This window comes from Topomyia yanbarensis, chromosome 2 (assembly GCF_030247195.1).
Source record: "Topomyia yanbarensis strain Yona2022 chromosome 2, ASM3024719v1, whole genome shotgun sequence".
In the NCBI taxonomy this organism is placed as follows: Eukaryota; Metazoa; Arthropoda; class Insecta; order Diptera; family Culicidae; genus Topomyia; species Topomyia yanbarensis.
Window position 1 is genome coordinate 465369770 of NC_080671.1, and position 19854 is coordinate 465389623.

General features: G+C 40.6%; 3 protein-coding genes across 6 annotated transcripts in view; 1 reads left to right on the top strand and 2 right to left on the bottom strand.

Annotated features, from left to right (window-relative positions):
• Nucleotides 1-3027, bottom strand: part of LOC131686117 (uncharacterized) — a 280208-nt gene extending 277181 nt beyond the window's left edge. Inside the window, exon 1 of the mRNA XM_058970276.1 lies at nt 2137-3027. The gene's annotated coding sequence lies outside the window, so the exon portion shown is untranslated. The remainder of the gene's footprint in view (nt 1-2136) is intronic.
• LOC131686123 (beta-1,4-galactosyltransferase 7) lies at nt 547-1911 on the top strand. The gene is made up of 3 exons (XM_058970286.1): nt 547-860; nt 918-1500; nt 1559-1911. The coding sequence occupies exons 1-3, from the start codon at nt 767-769 to the stop codon at nt 1818-1820; spliced, it is 939 nt and encodes a 312-aa protein (XP_058826269.1). The 5' UTR covers nt 547-766; the 3' UTR covers nt 1821-1911.
• A 13425-nt stretch (nt 3028-16452) lies between the features above and the next one.
• LOC131686128 (nicotinamide/nicotinic acid mononucleotide adenylyltransferase 1) lies at nt 16453-19514 on the bottom strand. Of its 4 annotated transcripts, none has more exons than XM_058970292.1 (6): nt 19260-19514; nt 18966-19189; nt 18636-18908; nt 18422-18576; nt 17512-18238; nt 16453-16923 (listed from the first exon to the last, which is right to left on the bottom strand). In XM_058970292.1, the coding sequence occupies exons 1-5, from the start codon at nt 19342-19344 to the stop codon at nt 17536-17538; spliced, it is 1440 nt and encodes a 479-aa protein (XP_058826275.1). In that variant the 5' UTR covers nt 19345-19514; the 3' UTR covers nt 16453-16923; nt 17512-17535. The 4 variants fall into 4 exon arrangements, with proteins under 4 accessions (XP_058826275.1, XP_058826277.1, XP_058826279.1 ...); XM_058970294.1 differs by having other exon boundaries at nt 17899-18238; nt 19260-19513; XM_058970296.1 differs by lacking the exon at nt 17512-18238 and having other exon boundaries at nt 19260-19513.
• Between the last annotated feature and the right edge of the window lie 340 nt (nt 19515-19854).

Here is a 19854-nt window from a genome sequence, read left to right on the forward strand (position 1 = left end):
ATGAATTTAATTTTTTAAACTTATTATGATATTACGTAAGAAAGGATAAACCCTCCCTCCCCCTCAGATAAGAATTTGTAAGATATTTTGAAACTCCCCCTCCCCCCATATGCCCTTACGTAATTAGTGTATGGCCCCTTATCAGCTTTTTTGAATGATTTTACCACTTTCCGTTACTCGTGCCGTTTCGTCTCATGATAGGTTCGTTGCATCAAACCATATTTCCTTCAAACATAACTTAAAATAATTACATTTTAAGACAAAGAACATTTGTTTACAAGAATTTACATAAAAACATATTCTGTTTGTAATCGGTCATAATTTGCAACGTATTAAAAATTTGTTAGCCTTTAATGTACTGATTCAACGTTAAAATCAGCGAAAAAGTTGTAAATCCTCTCTGGGTCCTATATATGAGTTCAAAAGCAAAACATCACCAAACATGCAGCGCCCCTAGGTGTGTTTTCTGCGCAAAGATGCCAATTGAAGTCATCGAACTCCAATGATTTCGCCACCTGGGAACGAGTTTGACACATAGAAGTGTGTTTACATTCGACCTGTCGATGAGTTTCGTGTCGAGCCAACAGTGTTCAAATTAACTCAAAACGGGATTTTTTGCTTCGAGAAGTGCTGAGCCTATGTTTTGAAATGATACGACCCGTTCATTAGTTGTATTTTAAAATAATTTTTAGCTCTTCTATGAGTGTAACATAAGTGATGATTTAACTAAATTCGCTAGTCTGAATTTGCTGGGTGTACATTGATTATGCTGAAAACGGTATACTTGCGTTTCCTTAGTATTATCGTACTAGCATCGATTGCTGTAACAGTAATGATTTCTAGTCTTCCAATTTCCTCCGGTAAGTAAATTATATTTAGAGAATGATTATTTTCAATCGATTGTTCTTTCTTCACAGATACTTGTAAATGTGAAACTTCTTCAGACCTCGATAGACAGCATGAAAAATTACACAGCAGTTTCAAAGAGTCAACCAAATCACTAAAACCCAAATTGGCTGTGTTGGTACCGTTCCGAGATCGCTTCGATGAGCTTCTTCGATTTGCACCGCACATGTCGACGTTTTTGACTCGACAGCAGATTCCGTTTCACATTTTCGTGTTGAACCAGAATGATCGTTACCGGTTTAACAGAGCCTCCCTAATTAACGCAGGATTCATGCAGGTCAAAGATCACTATGACTATATTGCAATGCATGATGTTGATTTGTTGCCAATTAACGATAATCTTAAGTACGAGTACCCTGCAGAAGGACCTTTGCATATTTCGGGGCCAGCATTTCACCCGAAGTACCATTACCCAACATTCATCGGGGGTATCTTGCTGTTGAGAGTAGAACACTATCAACGGCTGAACGGAATGTCCAATAGATACTGGGGTTGGGGTCTGGAAGACGATGAATTCTACGTACGCATAAAGGAAGCCGGTTTGGAAGTGTTTCGGCCACAAAATATTACCACTGGACCAGATAATACTTTCCTGTGAGTTGAGATGTTTTTGTTTAAGTTTAAAACAGCTGAATTTCATTATTCCTTACAGACATAACCATGACCGTTTACATCGGAGAAGAGATACAACAAAGTGCTACAACCAGCGCGAAGTGACACGACGAAGAGATCGCGAGACAGGACTGGATACTCTTTTGTACAGCATCAAACAGCGTCACGAGCTCACTCTCGATGGAGTTCCGCTGACTGTGTTGAACATAAACTTGGAATGTGATAAATCTCAAACGCCTTGGTGCGAGTGTGACAGTAAAATTGAGACAAAAACTCGAGTCGACAGTAAAAAGAAAGTGTAGTTTTTCTGCCGAAACGGTGTTTTACCAAAATTACTGTTGTTGCCATGCGTAAGTCAAAAATGCAATATAAAACGATAAAATCAGATGTTCATTCTAGTGCTTGTTTCATTTTCTCAATATGACAATATAAAACATTCTGTTTTCAGGCAACTGGCTGTAATTAGTAGATGTTTCACAAAAGTTTTTCCCCCATAAATGTTCAAACGGGAATCCGCTTATTCTTCCATCAAGCTTTCGGATTTTGGATCGTTCATGAACATGAATTCAAAAACGTTGGGATTCGAACACCGCAATAGAAAAACTTTAATTCACTTACCGATTTATCTCTGCATGATACGCAACACGTCGAGGTCGCGATGGCCTATTTTCCTGTGGTTGCTAAAGATCTTCCTGCTTCATAGGAAATCTCTATAAATAGCCGATGTTATCTCCGACGACTATTTTATCGGCTTTTTTTCTATAATTTGCAAACCGTTTCGTTAAACTACACAAATTTCTTTGCAACCACTATCGATTTTCGGAACAAACAGTACGTTCTTCAACGTACGTTCTTGACACTTCTACCTTGTACTTCAACACCGAACACGACACCGCACCGCTGACTCCATGCGCGTTACGCTCGAAACCGCACGTTTTTAATGCCACAAGGAACACCCAATCGCTGGTCATACGACACGTCGCACCGCTATCGATAATCCATCCCGATAGACCACTGCTCGTCATAAAGCACACCGCACTTCCAACTCTGTGATATTGTATCTTTTTCGCGTTTCCGCTCTTATCATTCCGATTTTCTTGGGATCTTGCGCCCTAATTTCTAAGAGCGTATGCGGTATGAAAGCAGAACACTGCAGCGGCACATCCGGCATTTTGACCGCTCAATTTATCCCTGGAATTCATGTTATCTCACATGCTATTGCTTTCACATATACAACAAACACTACAAAGCAAACCTAAATAATTCACAATAGTGGACATCGTTGCTTTCTCACGGCCCTCCTTTAGCGTTTTTCATATTCCCCTGTTTACACTTTTAACCAGAATGGTTCTCTTCCGGAAACAGTCTCATATTCGTTGTTTCCACAATACCCAGTTTTGTTGGCTCAATTTAGGGCAGGGAACTTTTGCAGCGTTCACCTTTTTTCTGTTATGGACCGAATTTTCATGAAAAATGTTCACCCTTTGATTTTCACCGCCGTAAATCGCATTTTCCTTTAACCTATACCACTTTTCACTTACTGGGCCACTACCGCATAAAAGCATCGTCAGCCGCGTTGCCAACAATGTTTTCAAAAAAAAAAACTTCGAACAGTGAGAAACAAAAATATGCCAAGTTAGCATACTTTCTATTCCCGTCTCTTTTATTCTGCTGGGATTTTTATGCATTTTCATGCATATATTACTAGTAATGGATCATCCATAAATGACATAGAATTAAATGGGGGAGGGGGGAATATTGTATTTTGTGATGATGTGTGACGACAGGGCGGTAGGGGGTAACGTCATGCTACGTAGCTTTTTAAAAGGGGAATAACTAACATCGTTTTTTATTATGCTATATTTCACCCTAAGGAGGAAAATTTGGTATAAAAACCAAAATTTCTCACTAGGGTGAAAATTTGTTGGTAAGAACCAGTCTTTGTACAGGAGGGCACAAATCCTTATTTCATACTATGTTGCGTTTCGGCTTCGCCTCTTCAGAAACCGACACTAACGTATTGTCGGAATAGATTAGCGCCGGATTTGTGCCCTCCTGTACAAAGACTGGTTCTTACCAACAAATTTGCACCCTAGTGAGAAATTTTGGTTTTTATACCAAATTTTCCTCCTTAGGGTGAAATATAGCATAGTGCTTTCGCATAGGCCTGCTAAGCCAAGACAAGTTTCGGCTTCACTTGTGTCTCATCGGCATAAACAGAACTTCTGCTCGAACGGGACATCACGTTTGATCAGTCGTTTGATTGAAACACATAGTGTGTTTTCGTTTTAAGGGATTTGCGTCAAGCCGGCGCTAATCTATTCCGACAATACGTTAGTGTCGGTTTCTGAAGAGGCGAAGCCGAAACGCAACATAGTATGATCGTTTTTTATTTTTTTTGTTTTTCGGCGACAAGGGGGAGGGGGAGAATTACCGTCAAGCTACGTAATTATCAGGGGGTATTTAGAGGTTTGTGACGAAAAGCTACGATGGGGGAGGGGGTGTTGAAAATCACTCAAAAAATGCTACGTCATTTATGGATCGTAAAGCATTCATTGAGTGCACTCATGGATAGACGACCCTGGGACGGGACTTGCCGATAGATGTTTTTTTTCTGTTCATTCTATCGTTCGTCTTGCATAGCCTCTTTTGCGTTTTTTGCCTCACATATGTCGTTTTTGCTTGAAGTGAAACTGATGTGGTTTTTGTTTGAGGCGAAACTGAGTCAGTTCCTAACCCCAACTGCTGTCAAAATGTAGCGGTTGGGGTTAGTTGGTCATTGGGGTGTTGTTCTGAGAGCTTTGGTGCTTGCTGGATGTTGCTGGTCGCAGAGATGTCCGCGTGGATCCTTCCCACACTCTGGGGAGTGTTGTCGTACAGGCCGGCGTCTTTAACCCTCCGGAAGTCGTGCATATGGCCCACTGAACGAGCAGCCGCTGATGCCTTAAGACGTTTTCGGTAGTTTTCCAGAGCAGTGTGCAGTCAGTGCACTAGCGCGACTGTCAGATTTCCACCCTAGAACCACTGAGAACTGACATACAAGTAAAGTTTTCAACTTGTATAAGAAATACAACTCGCTTTGAAATGAAAACAGCAAGTAGCAACTTGCCACTGGCCGGCACTTCGATCGGCCAGCAATATACGGGGCTTGTGTGCAAACTTGGATACAATAGGTTTGTTCCAGTACCAGGAGAAACTGGAAGTACTCCGGAGAAAGTTGTTCCTGTACTCTCATCTTCTCTTTTTTCTTCTTCTGGTAGCAAACCGGAGTAAAAGGAAGCAAGAATTTGTTTCTCCTGTTTACTCCGCAGTGACTTCCATGTACTGGAACAAACCTAATGGTGACTCACGCATGCGAACCTGTATGCGGGGGGTGATTTTTAACGTATTTTCATTTATGTTTACATAGGTTTTTCGGGAAAGTTTGTTCTAGCTTATATGGCTGTTCTCTGTGCTAGAACGTTGCACTGGGGTACAAACGTACCCCACGCGTTTGATCGCAATTTTTCGCAGGTAAAAATGCAAACAAAAGAAATGTATAATACATAATTTTTTTTTTCGTTTTTATGTTGCGAAAACATCTGTGTAAGTACGGAACCTATTGATTTAATGATACATAGATTGGTTAGAACAAATAAAAAAGTGAGCAAATCGCGATTTTGACTTGTTTCACAAAAATTACTATAATTTTGCGAATTTTCAACCGATTGGAAAAAAATCAAATGATTATAAAAGTTGAAAGAATGGTCTAAAAACAGTGCAAAAAGGAACTTCGATAGTTCTGAAAAGTGCAATTATTTGGAAGAGTGTAATTTTAAAAATCGGATTTTGGAAAAATCCACGAAATGGGGTGGAAATTGATATGAAAAAAATATTTCTGACCAGTAATACATTGGTACCACGCAACATTACTATTACAGCAGTTATTGTGCGCAAATTAAACTTGCGAGACATTGTTTTGAAAAACTATAAAAAATAAACAATAAAACTAAAAAAAATCAGCAAAAATGAGAACGATTTTTTTTCTACTTCAAAATTAAATTAAATGACTTGAATAAATGACTAAAAACGATTACATAATACTAATTGTCTCTCACGTAGTAAAACAACCAGTATTTAAACTGGTATAGTTACGAGTCACATTTCCACTGACAGAACGAAACACTAACGGCAACCGACTAAGGTACAAATGTGCCCCACGCCAACTTTGACACCTGCTTCCACAAAGGCTATAAGCAAACTGGCTATACCATCTTTTTCTACTCTTACAAGAAACTCTAAATTGAATTATGGTTAGGTTCCCAGGTCGGTAAATGTCGAATTCTCGTCTTCACACGGCTCCAAAGAAGGCGTGGGGTACATTTGTACCCCAGTGCAACGTTCTATGGGTTAAGGAATAGGAGGAGCACTTCCTCTCCAACCGCGGCGTTGGCCAGGATATGTCGTATTGTCTTCGTCAAACCTGTACAGCCGTCGTAGATCCACCAATTGCCGGCAGTTGCAGAGAAGGTGCTCGACGCACAGTGATCACCTTCCATACAAAAGTCGGACAAAACCTCAAAAGTGTCCCGAATTTGATGAAAACTTCACATTAGGGTAATTTTGTGACGCTAAATTCATATTTGATGTTTATTTTTTGTTTTTTTTATTGCCTCAAAATTTTGGCTCTTAGGGTGGTTCGAAAATTCAACATTTACGAATATAAAGTGCACTATTTCCGAAAATTCATTTTCAAAAAATTAGGTGCGGTGAATTTTTTAGCAGAATGCACATTTTTTCAATTGTTGATAATGATAAGACAAATCTGTAAATTATATTGCGAACCCTGGGTAGTCAAAGGCTACCATGCGTCTCCTTCAGACCTACCATGAAAAATCACCTTTTTCATACTCGTGGAAGAAAGGGGCAAAACAAGATATTCATTTTCGGAAAGTACACTAATTTTCAAGTATCATGAATAACAAGCGATCTTTCCGAACCGTTTCAAAAAAGTACAGCCACTTTGAACATTATAACTTTAAATTATTGCACGATTGATTATTTGTTTTTGAGGTCTGAGCAAGAAGAAAGCCTTATATCGAATAAATCGAACGGCAGTTATAAGTCCAGCGAATAACCTTTCAAATAAAATCAGTTTGACCTCAATCGGAATCTTAATTAAAAAAAATATATTCATTTGAATAACTTAGGTTTGAAAATAGTTTTCCTCAGAATTCATCATCTATTTCACCTTTGAAATTCTGTAAAAAATCGAACTCTCGTCCTTAGGACTTAATATTTTGAGAAGACTCTATTTAACCTGTTAAGAAATAGAGGAAAATATTAAATTATGAAAAATCTAAAATTTTGAGGTTTTGTTCGGCTAGGCGACACTGTGCGACGGTGAGGTGGGTGTTGCATGATGCGCATACATACTGATGATCTGTGCATGGGTCACCCGACTGTGCCCCACGCGGAGCCGGGGGCGTACGTTTTGGTTGTCTTGGTCGGTCCAGCTGTCGGTTGATCCCTTGACTCTTTGCGTTTGGCTTCGGGATCGTTACCAGTGGTTGGTAAACCCGTGTTGCAGATTAATGTTGAATTTTCTGTAGATGTCCGTGATTGGGGTTTCGTTTATTGTATAGGGCTATTCGGTCGGGGTCTGTGTTGCCTCTGATACGATTGTGGCCAGAGACTCAGCATAGTGTGACTCGGTGGGATTCGATAACCTCTGGACGCGATGTCTCTCAAGACTGTCTTCTCTTTTTTCTTCTTCTGGTAGCAAACCGGAGTAAAAGGGAGCAAGAATTTGTTTCTCCTGTTTACTCCGCAGTGACTTCCATGTACTGGAACAAACCTAATGGTGACTCACGCATGCGAACCTGTATGTGGGGGTGATTTTTAACGTATTTTCATTTATGTTTACATAGGTTTTTCGGGAAAGTTTGTTCTAGCTTATATGGCTGTTCTCTGTGCTAAAACTGGGGTACAAACGTACCCCACGTGTTTGATCGCAATTTTCGCAGGTAAAAATGCAAACAAAAGAAATGTATAATACATCATTTTTTTCGTTTTTAAGTTGCGAAAACAGCTGTGTAAGTACGGAACCTATTGAATTAATGATACATAGATTGGTTAGAACAAATAAAAAAGTGAGCAAATCGTGGTTTTGACTTGTTTCACGAAAATTACTATAATTTTGCGAATTTTCAACCGAATTGAAAAAAATCAAATGATTATAAAAGTTGAAAGAACTGTCTTAAAATTGTATAAAAAGGAATTTCGATAGTTCTGAAAAGTGCAATTATTGCAACACTAACGGCAACCGTACACTGGAGTACAAATGTACCCTACGCCAACTTTGACACCTGCTTCCATGAAGGCTATAAGCAAACTGGCTATACCACCTTTTTCTACTCTTACTAGGAACACGAAACTGAATTATGGTTAGGTTCCCAGGTCGGTAAATGCCGAATTCTCGTCTTCACACGGCTCCAAAGAAGGCTTGGGGTACATTTGTACCCCAGTGCAACGTTGTAGGGTTAAAGAATAGGAGTGCTTCCTCTCGGACAGGGGCGTTGGCCAGGATATCTCGTACTGACACCGCCAAATCCGTACAGCCGTTGTAAGTCCATCAATTGCCGGCAGTTACTGAGAAGGTGCTGGCACGCTGGAGATGATATGTGCATGGGTCACCCGAGTGTGCCCCACGCGGAGTCGGGAGAGTACGTTTTGGTTGTCTTGGTCGGTCCAGCTGTCGGTTGATCTTTGCTTTGGTTTCGGGATCTTCATCAGTGATTGGTAAACCCGTGCTGCAGATTTGTGTTGAATTTTCTGTAGATGTCCGTGGTTGGGGTTTCTTCTATTAAGTAGGGCTATTCGGTCGGCATCTGTGTTGCCAGAGACCCAGCATAGTGTGACTTGGTGGGATTCGATGACCTTTAGGGTGCTTGGAAGCTCTGGACACGATGTCACTCAGGACTGAGAGGGAGTCGGTGAAGGTAGGTTGGTGTTTCTTTTGACCACTGCTACTTCCAAGGCAGCCACTTCCTCTGTGAAGATTGAGCTGGAGAAAGTAGACAGAAAGAGAGCCCGCTTCCATACCGTCGTTGTGCAGTGGGTGTGGTGTGGGTGTATTCGGTTGACTAGTTCTCTGTACTTTATCGATATGCTGCTCGAATGGACCATTATTGTGCGAGTAAGACTATCGTCGATATTGGACCCATGGCCGTGCCAGGTAGGGGGAGGGTTTGGTGGATAATTCCTGGTGTATGTTGTCTGCGATGATGAGTAGTGGACATTCGTTGCTCAAGGTTTCTCAAGAAAATTAAGGGCTCATCTTAGAGCTTTGATGGTGGCGGCGACTTTTGAGTTCTACCTGTGTATGGTGTCCTGAACTTTTTGGCTGCTTCCTAGCGGCAGGGTAGTACTCCGACCCCGACGCAGGCTGCTTCTGTAGGAGTGCTCGATAGTAGCCCGGAGGCTAATCGCACCGCTCCGTGGCATAAGGGCTCGAGGACATTGTAAAGTCCTTGTAGGTTTTAGAGGCAAAATATTTTTCTTTGTTGTTCAGTGCTGTTCTATCGTTGCTTTAGGATGGCGGGAGCAGATGGTATGGACCAGCCACTTTCGGTTTTCGCAAACTTTTTTTTAGTCATATGGTGTCATGGTTAGTTTTCGGTCGATTCTGAGGACAATAGACCTTTCTCATCCGACCTAACTCCCTTTTTTCTTATTTTTATTCAAAAGACTACACATTTTTAAGAATATTGCCGTTGAAATGAGACTATTTGGAGCTATCGTGATTTTTTAATGATTTTTTTAAATTTGAAAAATGCAAGAATGTTGAGTATTTTTTTCACCTTTGCAAGAATGGTGGGACTCAAAATGTGTGTTTGGGCAACACTGTTTTGTATATTTTTGGTTGAGTTCCTGGCAACGCGGCAAATGAAGTGGTGAGTCGCGGTACAAAGTTCATTGGTTATGTAAACAAACTAAAGTGAACCTCTCGGTGGAGAACATTGCATGATAATGTTTAACCTCACTTTTTTGACAGTTCAGAGAGATTGTTTACATAGTCTTGGAATTTTTGTTGATTCGATCATAGTATGAGAAACTTGGTTTGGTTCGCTGCCAAATGTTAACACTTTCCAAACAAGGTCGCTCAGCTGTAATTTTGATTTTTAATTCATTGAAGAAGTAAGGAATTTCTAGCCAAACATTTGAAAAAGGCCTACTGCCAAATGCAAACAAATCGAATTTTCATGTTCTCTATTAAAATCCTGGGACAAAACCTGTGGATAGATGTTTTCTTTTTCATTTTTTCTGTTCATTTGATCTCTTGTCTTGCATAGCCACTCTTTCTTCCACACATATTTTAAATGGACTGGCTACATTTGACAGTTCCCCCTGACTGCATTTGACGGTTCCCTTTGGCTGCATTTGACAGCTCCCCCTGGCTACAATTGACACTAGGTTTTTTCGTATCCACACGTCACGTCCCAGTTAAAAACTATCTATCTGACCATGTGCATAAACATAACGCAACAATGGATTATGAAGAATTTTGATAATGATTTTATAACAAATTATAAAAGGGCCCGGCTGATATAAAAGTCCAAACTAGCAATACGCATATTATAAAATGATTATAAAGGATTATTGTAACTGATTCCAAAAGGATTATAAAGGCAGTGGAATACGTACACAATGAATTAAGGGGAGTGTCTGATGTAAACAATTTGCGCAATCAAACTAAATAAAACAGTATTAAATTTTTAAATAGAATTATAATGAATTCGACCAAAACTTCTTTTACCTTTTTCTCAAGGTTTACGTTTGACAGTGACCCTTTTCAAATGTTTGGGTAGAATTTAGATTATTTTATCGTTGTTGCGATCAATTTCATTTGGTTTGTTTTGTTCACAATGTTAGTCGCAGAGCATTTTGGTGATCTATGGCAATTGAAGACCTTTACACCCAATACTAGGTCCGCTCCTGTTGCAGCTGTTTCGCCCCGTCCGGCACCGAGTCAACCGATGGTCCAGCCTGCGCCGCACTCGTCTGTCGCTATGCCAATGGCAGGTACTTGGATTGAAGGCTAAAATGTCAGCTACGGCTGGTGGTGTTGCTGCAATCGGTTTGCCTTCGGCCACGTTGGACATTCGGCTAACGGGAATATTCAGCGATTCCAATTCGAAGGAAGCAGCGCAGACTGCTTCGGTTCAACAATACGCTCCGGTATCGGACAAAGCTAACACTCCGGCAGGACGAAGGTTTCAACGAGGGGCTCAGGCATAAGTAGCAGAGTCCTTGCACTTACTGCTTGTCGAGTGAACAATTCCGACGAAACCACTGCCGCTCTCGCCAAGTTTGATCACCGTGATTAGTGCGACGTCAGCGGTATAGTGCCAGGAATAGTCGAGGAGAGTGCCAGGACTGACTTGCCGAGAGCTACAAGATTAAATAGCAGGGCGTTTTTAAAGTGACCGTAGTATAACGTAGAGGCTTTAGGCAGATGATTTATTCAGCATATTCTGCTGATAGCAAAATTACCCAAAACATAAGAGCTGGCTGCCGAAGTGAATCCACACACATCGTCACCTACAGAGGCAAGCAATATTGGAACGCAGCGAAATTCCTCACAATGAATTGATCTCGTTAGATGAAATTCCAGGAAGTACACAATTTTCATAGCATAATTTAATCGACCGAAATTGTAGTCCTCAGTCGAGAGAGAGAGAGAGAGAGAGAGAGAGAGAGAGACTGATAGAGTAGCAGCAGCTAGGAATTTTCTTTCGAAAGCTAGCAGCGGTTTCGCGTATCCTGCGCTAAGTAGAGAGCGTTAAGACAGATCTGACCAACGGTTCTGTCCGGTACCACCATAACACACGGCACCGGCGACACATATATTCACAACATACTAATTACTTATCCTTCAGAAAAAGTAAATAAATTGACCATGAAATCTATCATTCGCTGCCTAGTTATTTCGTGCCAATTTGAACAAGACAGCAGTTGCAGATAGCTTTATTGCGGTGCCAAAATTAATGCAACTCGGGATATAATATAAATTTACATATAATTTCTCCTCCCTGATATTCTACCAGAATATATAATGCTCTGCATTATTATCACTCCAATCAAATCCTTCTTACTCCTTGTCGTCAGTGCCGAGCGCTATTTTGCATTTTCCGGCTAAATCAACGACAATGCGATAATCGACGAAACTTTTACTGTAATGGAACTTGAAACCGAATAATAAATGATTGTTCCATTCGAAAGCGATAACCTTGTTGTCCTCATGTTTGCAGCTATCATACGCTGGTAGGCATTCTGACCAATGGAAACGTTCTTCGATATGGGCATTGAACGATCAAAATCATTTCAACAACTTATCATCGACCGAATTCGTTACCTATAAAGCTCAGGTAAACTTCACCACCTAAAAATGAATAATCAATCGGATCATCTTGTTAGGAATTAACCCACGAGCAAACAAACAAATGTGTACAAAGCCTTCTCCATCATCCAGAAAGCAATCGTTTTATAGCCCAATGCTTGATCTTTCGATTCAGCATATGCCACCGGGTTTTACATCCAGCGCCGATTGGTCAATGTATGAACCAGGTTACCATTGTTCCAATCCTCATCCCTCTTGAGTTGATATTCTTTCAAAGAGCATCGAAAGTATTCAAGTAATGTAAATTTTAAAAGTCCGTGTAAACAAATCTTAGGTAAACAAGCACACCGAACTGTCAGAAAAGTGAGGTTATACATTTTCACACAATGCTCTATATTTTTGACAGGTATATGAATGTATATCATTTCAGCATCAGTGATGCCAGGTCTATTTAAACAATAGCCTGCAGTAAAAATATAAAAGTCTGCAGATTGCTACAAAAATCTTCAATAAATGCGACGTAGAAATGTAGTATGTATATAATTTAAATGATCAAAAATGTTGAAGGCTGGTGTATAAATTGGCTGGAATAGGCTTTGTTCTGCTAAATATTTGTAATCTGCAAAAGATCTGCAGTGAAAACGCAAAATCTACAGATTTACTAATATATATGCAGATCTGGCATCCTTTTAGTATTCCCCACAGGAAATTCATCCAAATGGTGTAAAAATACGGGGAAACAAGGCAAGATAGGTATTCAGAATATGGGGTTAAATGAGCAGCTTGCACTATTTTTGATTTTTTCAATAGTTAGAGGTACCAAATCATCGCGGCAATATGAAGTAACGAATTGGGGATAAAAAAGGAAGCATCCTATCATATAAAATTTTTTGACGAGAAAGGTCTATTGATTCCTTCCGGAATGGAACTGCAATTTCACTGAGGCGGATTGGTCTTGCGTTGCTTTGGTGATATGTGCCGCAGCAGTGGGTAATGGCGCACTTTTTGGCGGCGATGTTGAAGCCGTTGGCGTGTGCTCAAAGGTCGACCGCATTGACGGCAGCTTTGCGGGATATTCGTGTGCATGGAATAGTCCACCCAATGATGTTGTTATCGTATACGAGAGTGTAGAAGCCCGGAGCAGTGTGGCGACGAGCGAGTTCATCCTTATAAGAAATAAGTAGCGAAGAGTGAGTTCATCTTCACAAGAAATAAGATCACGGCCAGTCAGTGCCACCTCGAGGGTGGCGATGTCAACGTGGAGGTTTTGGGGCTTTGGTATTCAGTACCGAGTCCCTTCTGGAAATAGAATTGGCGTGGGTCAAGGATTGTCTGGTCTTTCAGCCACGTGGTCAATCTCCGGTTGACCATCCTCTTCATGATTGGTTTGAAGTCGCTCTGGACACGATTGCTCTTGCATTTCTTGGAGATGGGGACTATGTGGGCCAAATTCCATTCCTCTAGGAAGGATCTGTTGTCCCAGAGGGTGTCGAAGGTGTCTAGTATGGCCCTATTGCTTTGACGGATGGGGGAATTGTAAAAGCATTGAGAAGCCCACTCTGTCGATGCCGCTGGACTTTGTCAGTTGAAAGTGGCTGTGGAGTCTGGCATGAAGGTAGTAGGCGAGGTTTCGAATCTGCATGTTCTTCGGGCGAACAGGGCTGGTAGGGCTTCATCAGCGAATAGTGATTTGACGTAAATAAACAACAACTCGGGACTTTTGCGCTAGCAATCGGACAGAAGATGTGGTTTCCGGTTTCGTAACTCATATATTTGAGAAGAAAAGAGAGGATCAAGCTTTGGATATGACAATATCAACAACGGTAGTCGACTTCACTGGAGTAAACCATTTACGGTTCTACGGGTGATCGTGGGCATAGTCACGTACCCATTGCTTCCAAAATGGGTCAGTTATATGCCGTGATGGAGTTCAGCAGTTCTTCCTGGCTGTCATCGAACGGAGCCTAACCCTAACACGAAATGATTAGGTGTTAACATGGGAGTTTTATCGTCGTCAATGGGAATGTCCAACAGTGGTCGTGAGTTGACAATCTTTTCCACCTTAGCTGTATCGCTCTGGGGTTGCAGCTTTGTGCTTCACGCTATGGATCAAGCTTTTCCATGCCCCTCCCATATGGGGTTAGCCCGGCGGATTAAAGGTTCACTGGTGGCAGTAAATTGAGTACATAATAAACCGTAAAATCAAGGAAATAATCATTCGCGAGTACCAAGAAAGCAGTAGCGATATTATCATATTTACTAGCTAGCCCAAAATATGTATTCTCGTGCGTGATTCGTGGACGCCGGAATTTAGTTAAGGTGAGTTTATGTGTGAACAAATGGTGCCGAGAGGGCTAAGGTGAATTTGCCCGGTGAACGACGTGGCCTTCTTCATCATATCGTTGATACCGGCGCTCAAGATGACGTTCACTGTGGTCCGGCTTTGCTCCAAATCGATGGCTGCCGTTGACCGCGCGCTTCTCCCTTGACCGTGCGAACTGGCAGGGTCGTGGGTAGCGTATTTTGTCCTGGCTCTCGGTATACTTTCATCGCATTCGTCCGAAAAGATCGCTCGTGATCCGGCTCTCCTCTACTCACGATACGATCAGTTGCTCGCTCAAACCTGACGCGACACCTTTCCTTCTGTCTTTGGTGGTGCGTGCTCGGTCCGGTTGCACGACAGCTGCGTGGGAAGACTATCACGCTCTCTCGGCACAGCTCTGGCCTGATCCCCCCTCCCCGAACGGGTCATCACTACTGTCCAAGAAGTCACTGCTCCACTATAATCACTGACCGGTGCGACTAGTTGAAGGCCATTTTCTCTAATTTTCACGGATAAACTGATGACTTTTGTGGATTCAGATGGTCTTCTGAGGGAGTTTCACTCGCGACAAGGAGTTTTCTGATGAACTTTTACACGCGCGCTGAATCTTTTCCCGAAAAACGTGCCGGTGTTGCATTTGCGACCACCAAATTCCAGCTCGACCTTCTTATTCCGGGTGTCCGAACCAAGAGAGTTTTGCCGTAAGCGGAAATTGTCTGTCTGCTGTCAACTGCTTTTTCAAGGCAATATTTTACCCGTCGTTCTTTTCAAGCCACCATCCCTTCAGTATTTCCTTCGTCTTTGGTTCAGCCAGTGTCACCCTCATTTTGATGGTTGAATTTTTATTACACACATATTACCGAATCATCAAACTTGAATATTATTTTTAACTAACCTTATAGTTTCCTTATAGTACATTTTTGGTGTAGATCCGGTCCAATCGGCATTTCTGCCCTAGGCCAAAACTGCGTGCCCTCCTCAACCCAAATTTTAAACTAGGACGGATTAGCGCATGGGCGCCATTTACACACCTTTTTCAATATGAAAAATATCATTGGGTACTATTTGGTAACATTATTATTATTCCATTGGTTATGCATTCTTACCTTTCCGTTTTCATAATTTACCTTGACGCTAGTATTTACCGCCTATTTTTCCACTTTCCACTTTATCATTCCTTGTTCTTTTGAGAGTATAGATTCCATTTTAGATTTCACCTTCTTTCTCTGTAAAGTACGAGTGGATTAGGACATTTGATGTTACCTTAACCCCGGTTATGTCGGCGTTCTCCGCCTGTCCTGGGTCAGTTGGTGCTTCCCTTTGTTATTTCTTTCTTCTTTGTTGGTCCTTTTTCCGTTCTGTTAGTGAGTTTCTTATGTGTCCACGATTTCATGGGTTATTCCGCTCGTACATGAAAGATAGATTAGACGAAGATATCTTTAATGGCGATCTTATTTATGGGAATGTTAATGTGGATTCTTTTAGCCTTCCGGTGAAGGCGCTGAATTGTGCGACACTAGCAGTACATATTTTATTTCTCAGCTTTGTAGGATCGTATATTGCTTGAGGTGTCAACACTATGGTTGCGGGTTTTCGATCAGCGATATATACTGAGTACCATCATCTTTTTGTTCACTCTAAATAATCCCATGCATGAGTTTTTGAACATCTTTAAGCCTTAATAAATCCTTATCCGATTACTTGTCCCATTCTCCAAAGAAAAAAAGCTAAAACGATAGAGACAGGAAAAAGGTGAGTGTTATGGATAAATAAAGTTATTTTGGCCACTCAATATGGTTCAACGGACATGAAACAGGAACATGGTTAGTCATATTTTGTGATACATACACACTTGAATATTAAGTATTTTTAATTATATTATATTATAGTTTATTGACCCGAAGCAGTTGGCAAATTATGACAATGTAAACTAAACTGCTTTTAATGGGCTACATGTTTCCATTTCAAAGTCTTCGATTGATCCTTGACAGTGATTGCCATCGGCTCAGGCACTTTTGCGCGTCAAGCATTCACTGACTTACAATCGAATTGCCTCGACCAACCTGGCACAACGTGCCCATTCCCCTTACTGAGCAAAAGGGCAGGGACTATTATTTTTAACTAACGTAACAATATGACGAAGCTGCTATGTCGAAGCTAGCGAAATTTTTCGAAATAATGATGTATTAAGTTAGACAGGACAGAATTTAAAAATAAAAACCACTAATGGTTTATCACAGTTACTAACAAATTCATGAATTTTATTCTTTCTCAAACCGCTATCCACACCATCCCTATTGGTATCTCTCACTTTCTTTGCACAAATTTTTTATTCATTGTCCTCTTTAGCAGGATAAATGGTGCAATCTACAATGAATGCTTGTGGTACTGAACAATTCTGCATACGTAATGTATCACTTGTTTTAAAATATTTGAGTTGTTGAGCGTGAGCGTCAATATTATGTTGTTTATTTGTAAAACTTATTTCACCGAATTGAATATTTCGCCTCCGAGTCGTCCATTGGAACAATTTTAAGAATTCGGGTTAATCATTGTATAGATACGCCTCACAATTTGTCTAGTAGTAGTCCTGCTTGGCTCACTAACTTCTTGATAATATCGTTGCTATTGTTTCAACTGCGTTTAAGATAGGATCCACTTAAACTGGCACGGCCGATAATTTCAGCTTCTTGGAGATGACCTAAATTAGTAAAAAGGAATAATTTGTAATTATCAATTGTTAGTTGGAGATAAATTCCAAGAATATAACAGAAGTCATGCATGTTGCGCCGATTTAAGCACCGAACAGCACAAATTTACAACACTAACTACAAAGCTTTTTTTATTTAGTGAATATACTTAAAACTAACAGGTCGTATGACCGCTAACAAATCCATGCTTCTAGAACAACTACGATAAGTGGTTTTGATGAGATCAATCAGTTGTAGATAATCATTTACACATATTAGAGCTATTTTTCATCAGCCTTACTGCCTTTATGGGCATTAATGTTTCTATGGAATACCATATATACATGAAAACATTATGGGTAGAATGAAAGTCTGGAATTTGTGCATTGTTTCATGCTACACAACTAATGCGTCAGTCACATCCGCATAATCAATAAATAACAAATGACTGGTAATCAATCTTCAATGCTTCGTGATTGCAAATATAACAATTCGAAGCAGCATGCTGAAAATAATTTAGACGATGAAACTATTCAATACTTCCTGCATGCAGTACACAATTTATAAGAAATATTAAGAAAGCAAGCGTTAACACGTACTGAAGTCAGCTGACCATCTGCAATTCAAACTACATATTCACGATCGCTGATGACCTTAATGCCGTGCTCTGTGAACACGAACTTAATCATATCATCGTAACTTTTCGAGGGACTGATGCGCCCAGCCGAAGTTGAGGGACACTCATCGTTGGCCATATGCATGGTGTCCACGCAGCTGGTTGGCACAGCTGGTGGATCCTCTGTCGCGCTGGTTATGGTACTCAACTCGGTGACGCCTAGCTTTAGACCAGCGTTGACGTGGCCTTTTGATTTTGTGTTATTGCCGGTGCTTTTACATGTTTTGGATTTGCTTGGTGTAGTGAGTGCATTGCTGTTACTTACTGTGATGTTTGGTTCTGTTTGAATTGTTCTGCCTTTGTCACCCACCTTATCGTCTACTGTGTGATGAGGGACACTATTGATCCCAGAATCTGATGTTATTGTTGAATCTGTTGCCGATATCATTGTCTGAACTGCACGTACCGCGCCCCCAGGGTGTGATAGGAATCCACGCACATTTTTATTAGATGGAGCGTTTTTTGCATTGTTTTCTGTTCCACAACAAAACACTCGATTGAGAGTGGCTCGAGGAAAATCGGTTTCATCCATCGACTCCAGCGTGTTTAGCTCGTTTTGACGTTCGATGTAAATATCGTTATCGTTGACCGGAGAGACAGGCGAAATGCTCATCTTTTCTCCTCCAGTGTTAGCGGACAAAATGTACTTACTAAAAGCGATCCACAAACACACAAATGAATGCACAGACATGCGGAATCAAATATTAAATTTGGCAGGTTAGAATCTCGTCAGAGTTTTTTGATAATGGTTCTCTGCATGTGCTAGAGAGAGTATTTCCAATAGGAGATATTAATTTTAGCTTATAAAAATGTAACCAAAAAGCTTTACAAACCTTTCAGTGGAACCATACAGCCCTTGTTGTTTGATATATTCCATTACGTAATCATCCAGTAAGTACTTGATGGACATACCACGGCTTAACAAACGTCGAACAAGCGTTGAACTCACATCATTCGTTACCCAGTTCGTCACAATGGTAATGTTTTTCTGAAGGAAAATAATGCACTTTTAACAGTAACAATTAGCGACGAAATGTACCAAGCTACCCTGTATCTACTGAGTATATCGGAGTTAAAAATAAACTGCTCCGGATTTGAACCAGCTCGTGATACAACCACAATTCCGTGTTGACCTACAATAGCTTCGATGTCTTCGTCCTTCCACAAACCAGGTGTAGCAAACGATTCTAGCAAATCTGCTCCGCACAACAGTTTAAGTTGAACATGACTGCTAGTTTTCTTCAACCCTGTTGGAATCCAGGCAGGTATCTGCTGCTCGTTGATGTTATTTGAATCTTTCAAGTACGAATTAATAAAGTTCTGAAAGTATAAATTTGTATTAAATTTTATACAATCGAGACATGCTGTAAACAGAACCTGATGGTACTGCAGCGTTAGTCGTGTCCTTGTCCATTCTTCCTGCTGTGTTTCCCACTCGGACAGGCGAATCCAATCGGACGATTGCAAGGCAATTTTGATCATAGTGCAGCGATGAGTAGCCGAAACGAGCCCCTTCTTCCCGTAGGAATCATGCACGGGTGACACAACGCCGCCAACGACATGACCAATACCGATTTGATTGAAATGATCCCGGGCAATCTCTGTTTGAAAGGGGCAGGTAATAATAACTAACCAGTTTTCGCGTACTTTTATAATGGTTAAAACACTTACCAAACATCCGAAAATGCATCGGAGTTGGAGGACTGAACGAGCCGCAGGCTATCAGCATAATTTTCGACGAAGATGTCATCCTCATTTGACTAATTTTTATTCGTGAACTTTACTAATAAAAAGCCCGACGTTGTAGGGTGAAGTTCCAAATAAATTTTCCGGATATTACTTCTTATCATTAATATTAATCACAAAATACGATGTTAAAAACTGATTTTCGTTTTATCGATATGATTTTTTTTTGTTTTGACACTTTGCTTTGGCATTATTGAATAGGGTGGTCAGATTGCATGTGTCAATGTCAGTTGACTACACTGAAAATTTTTGAAATAAATTTAACGAAAAGTTAATTCTAAACATTTTTTTCTCGAAAGGACGATACCATGCCGATATTAGAAGTTTAGTTACATCAATATAAAAGAAATCAACTGAGCATATTTTCGTATTTGGTATATACATTTATTTGAATACTGTTGTGATTTGTCTCTGTTAGATTGCATGAATCAGTGTCGGATCTTTTTGTGTCGATTATAGACACTGAACAAAATCCAAACGTTAATTCTATTTGCTTCAAACCGCTTAAAATTCATATGAA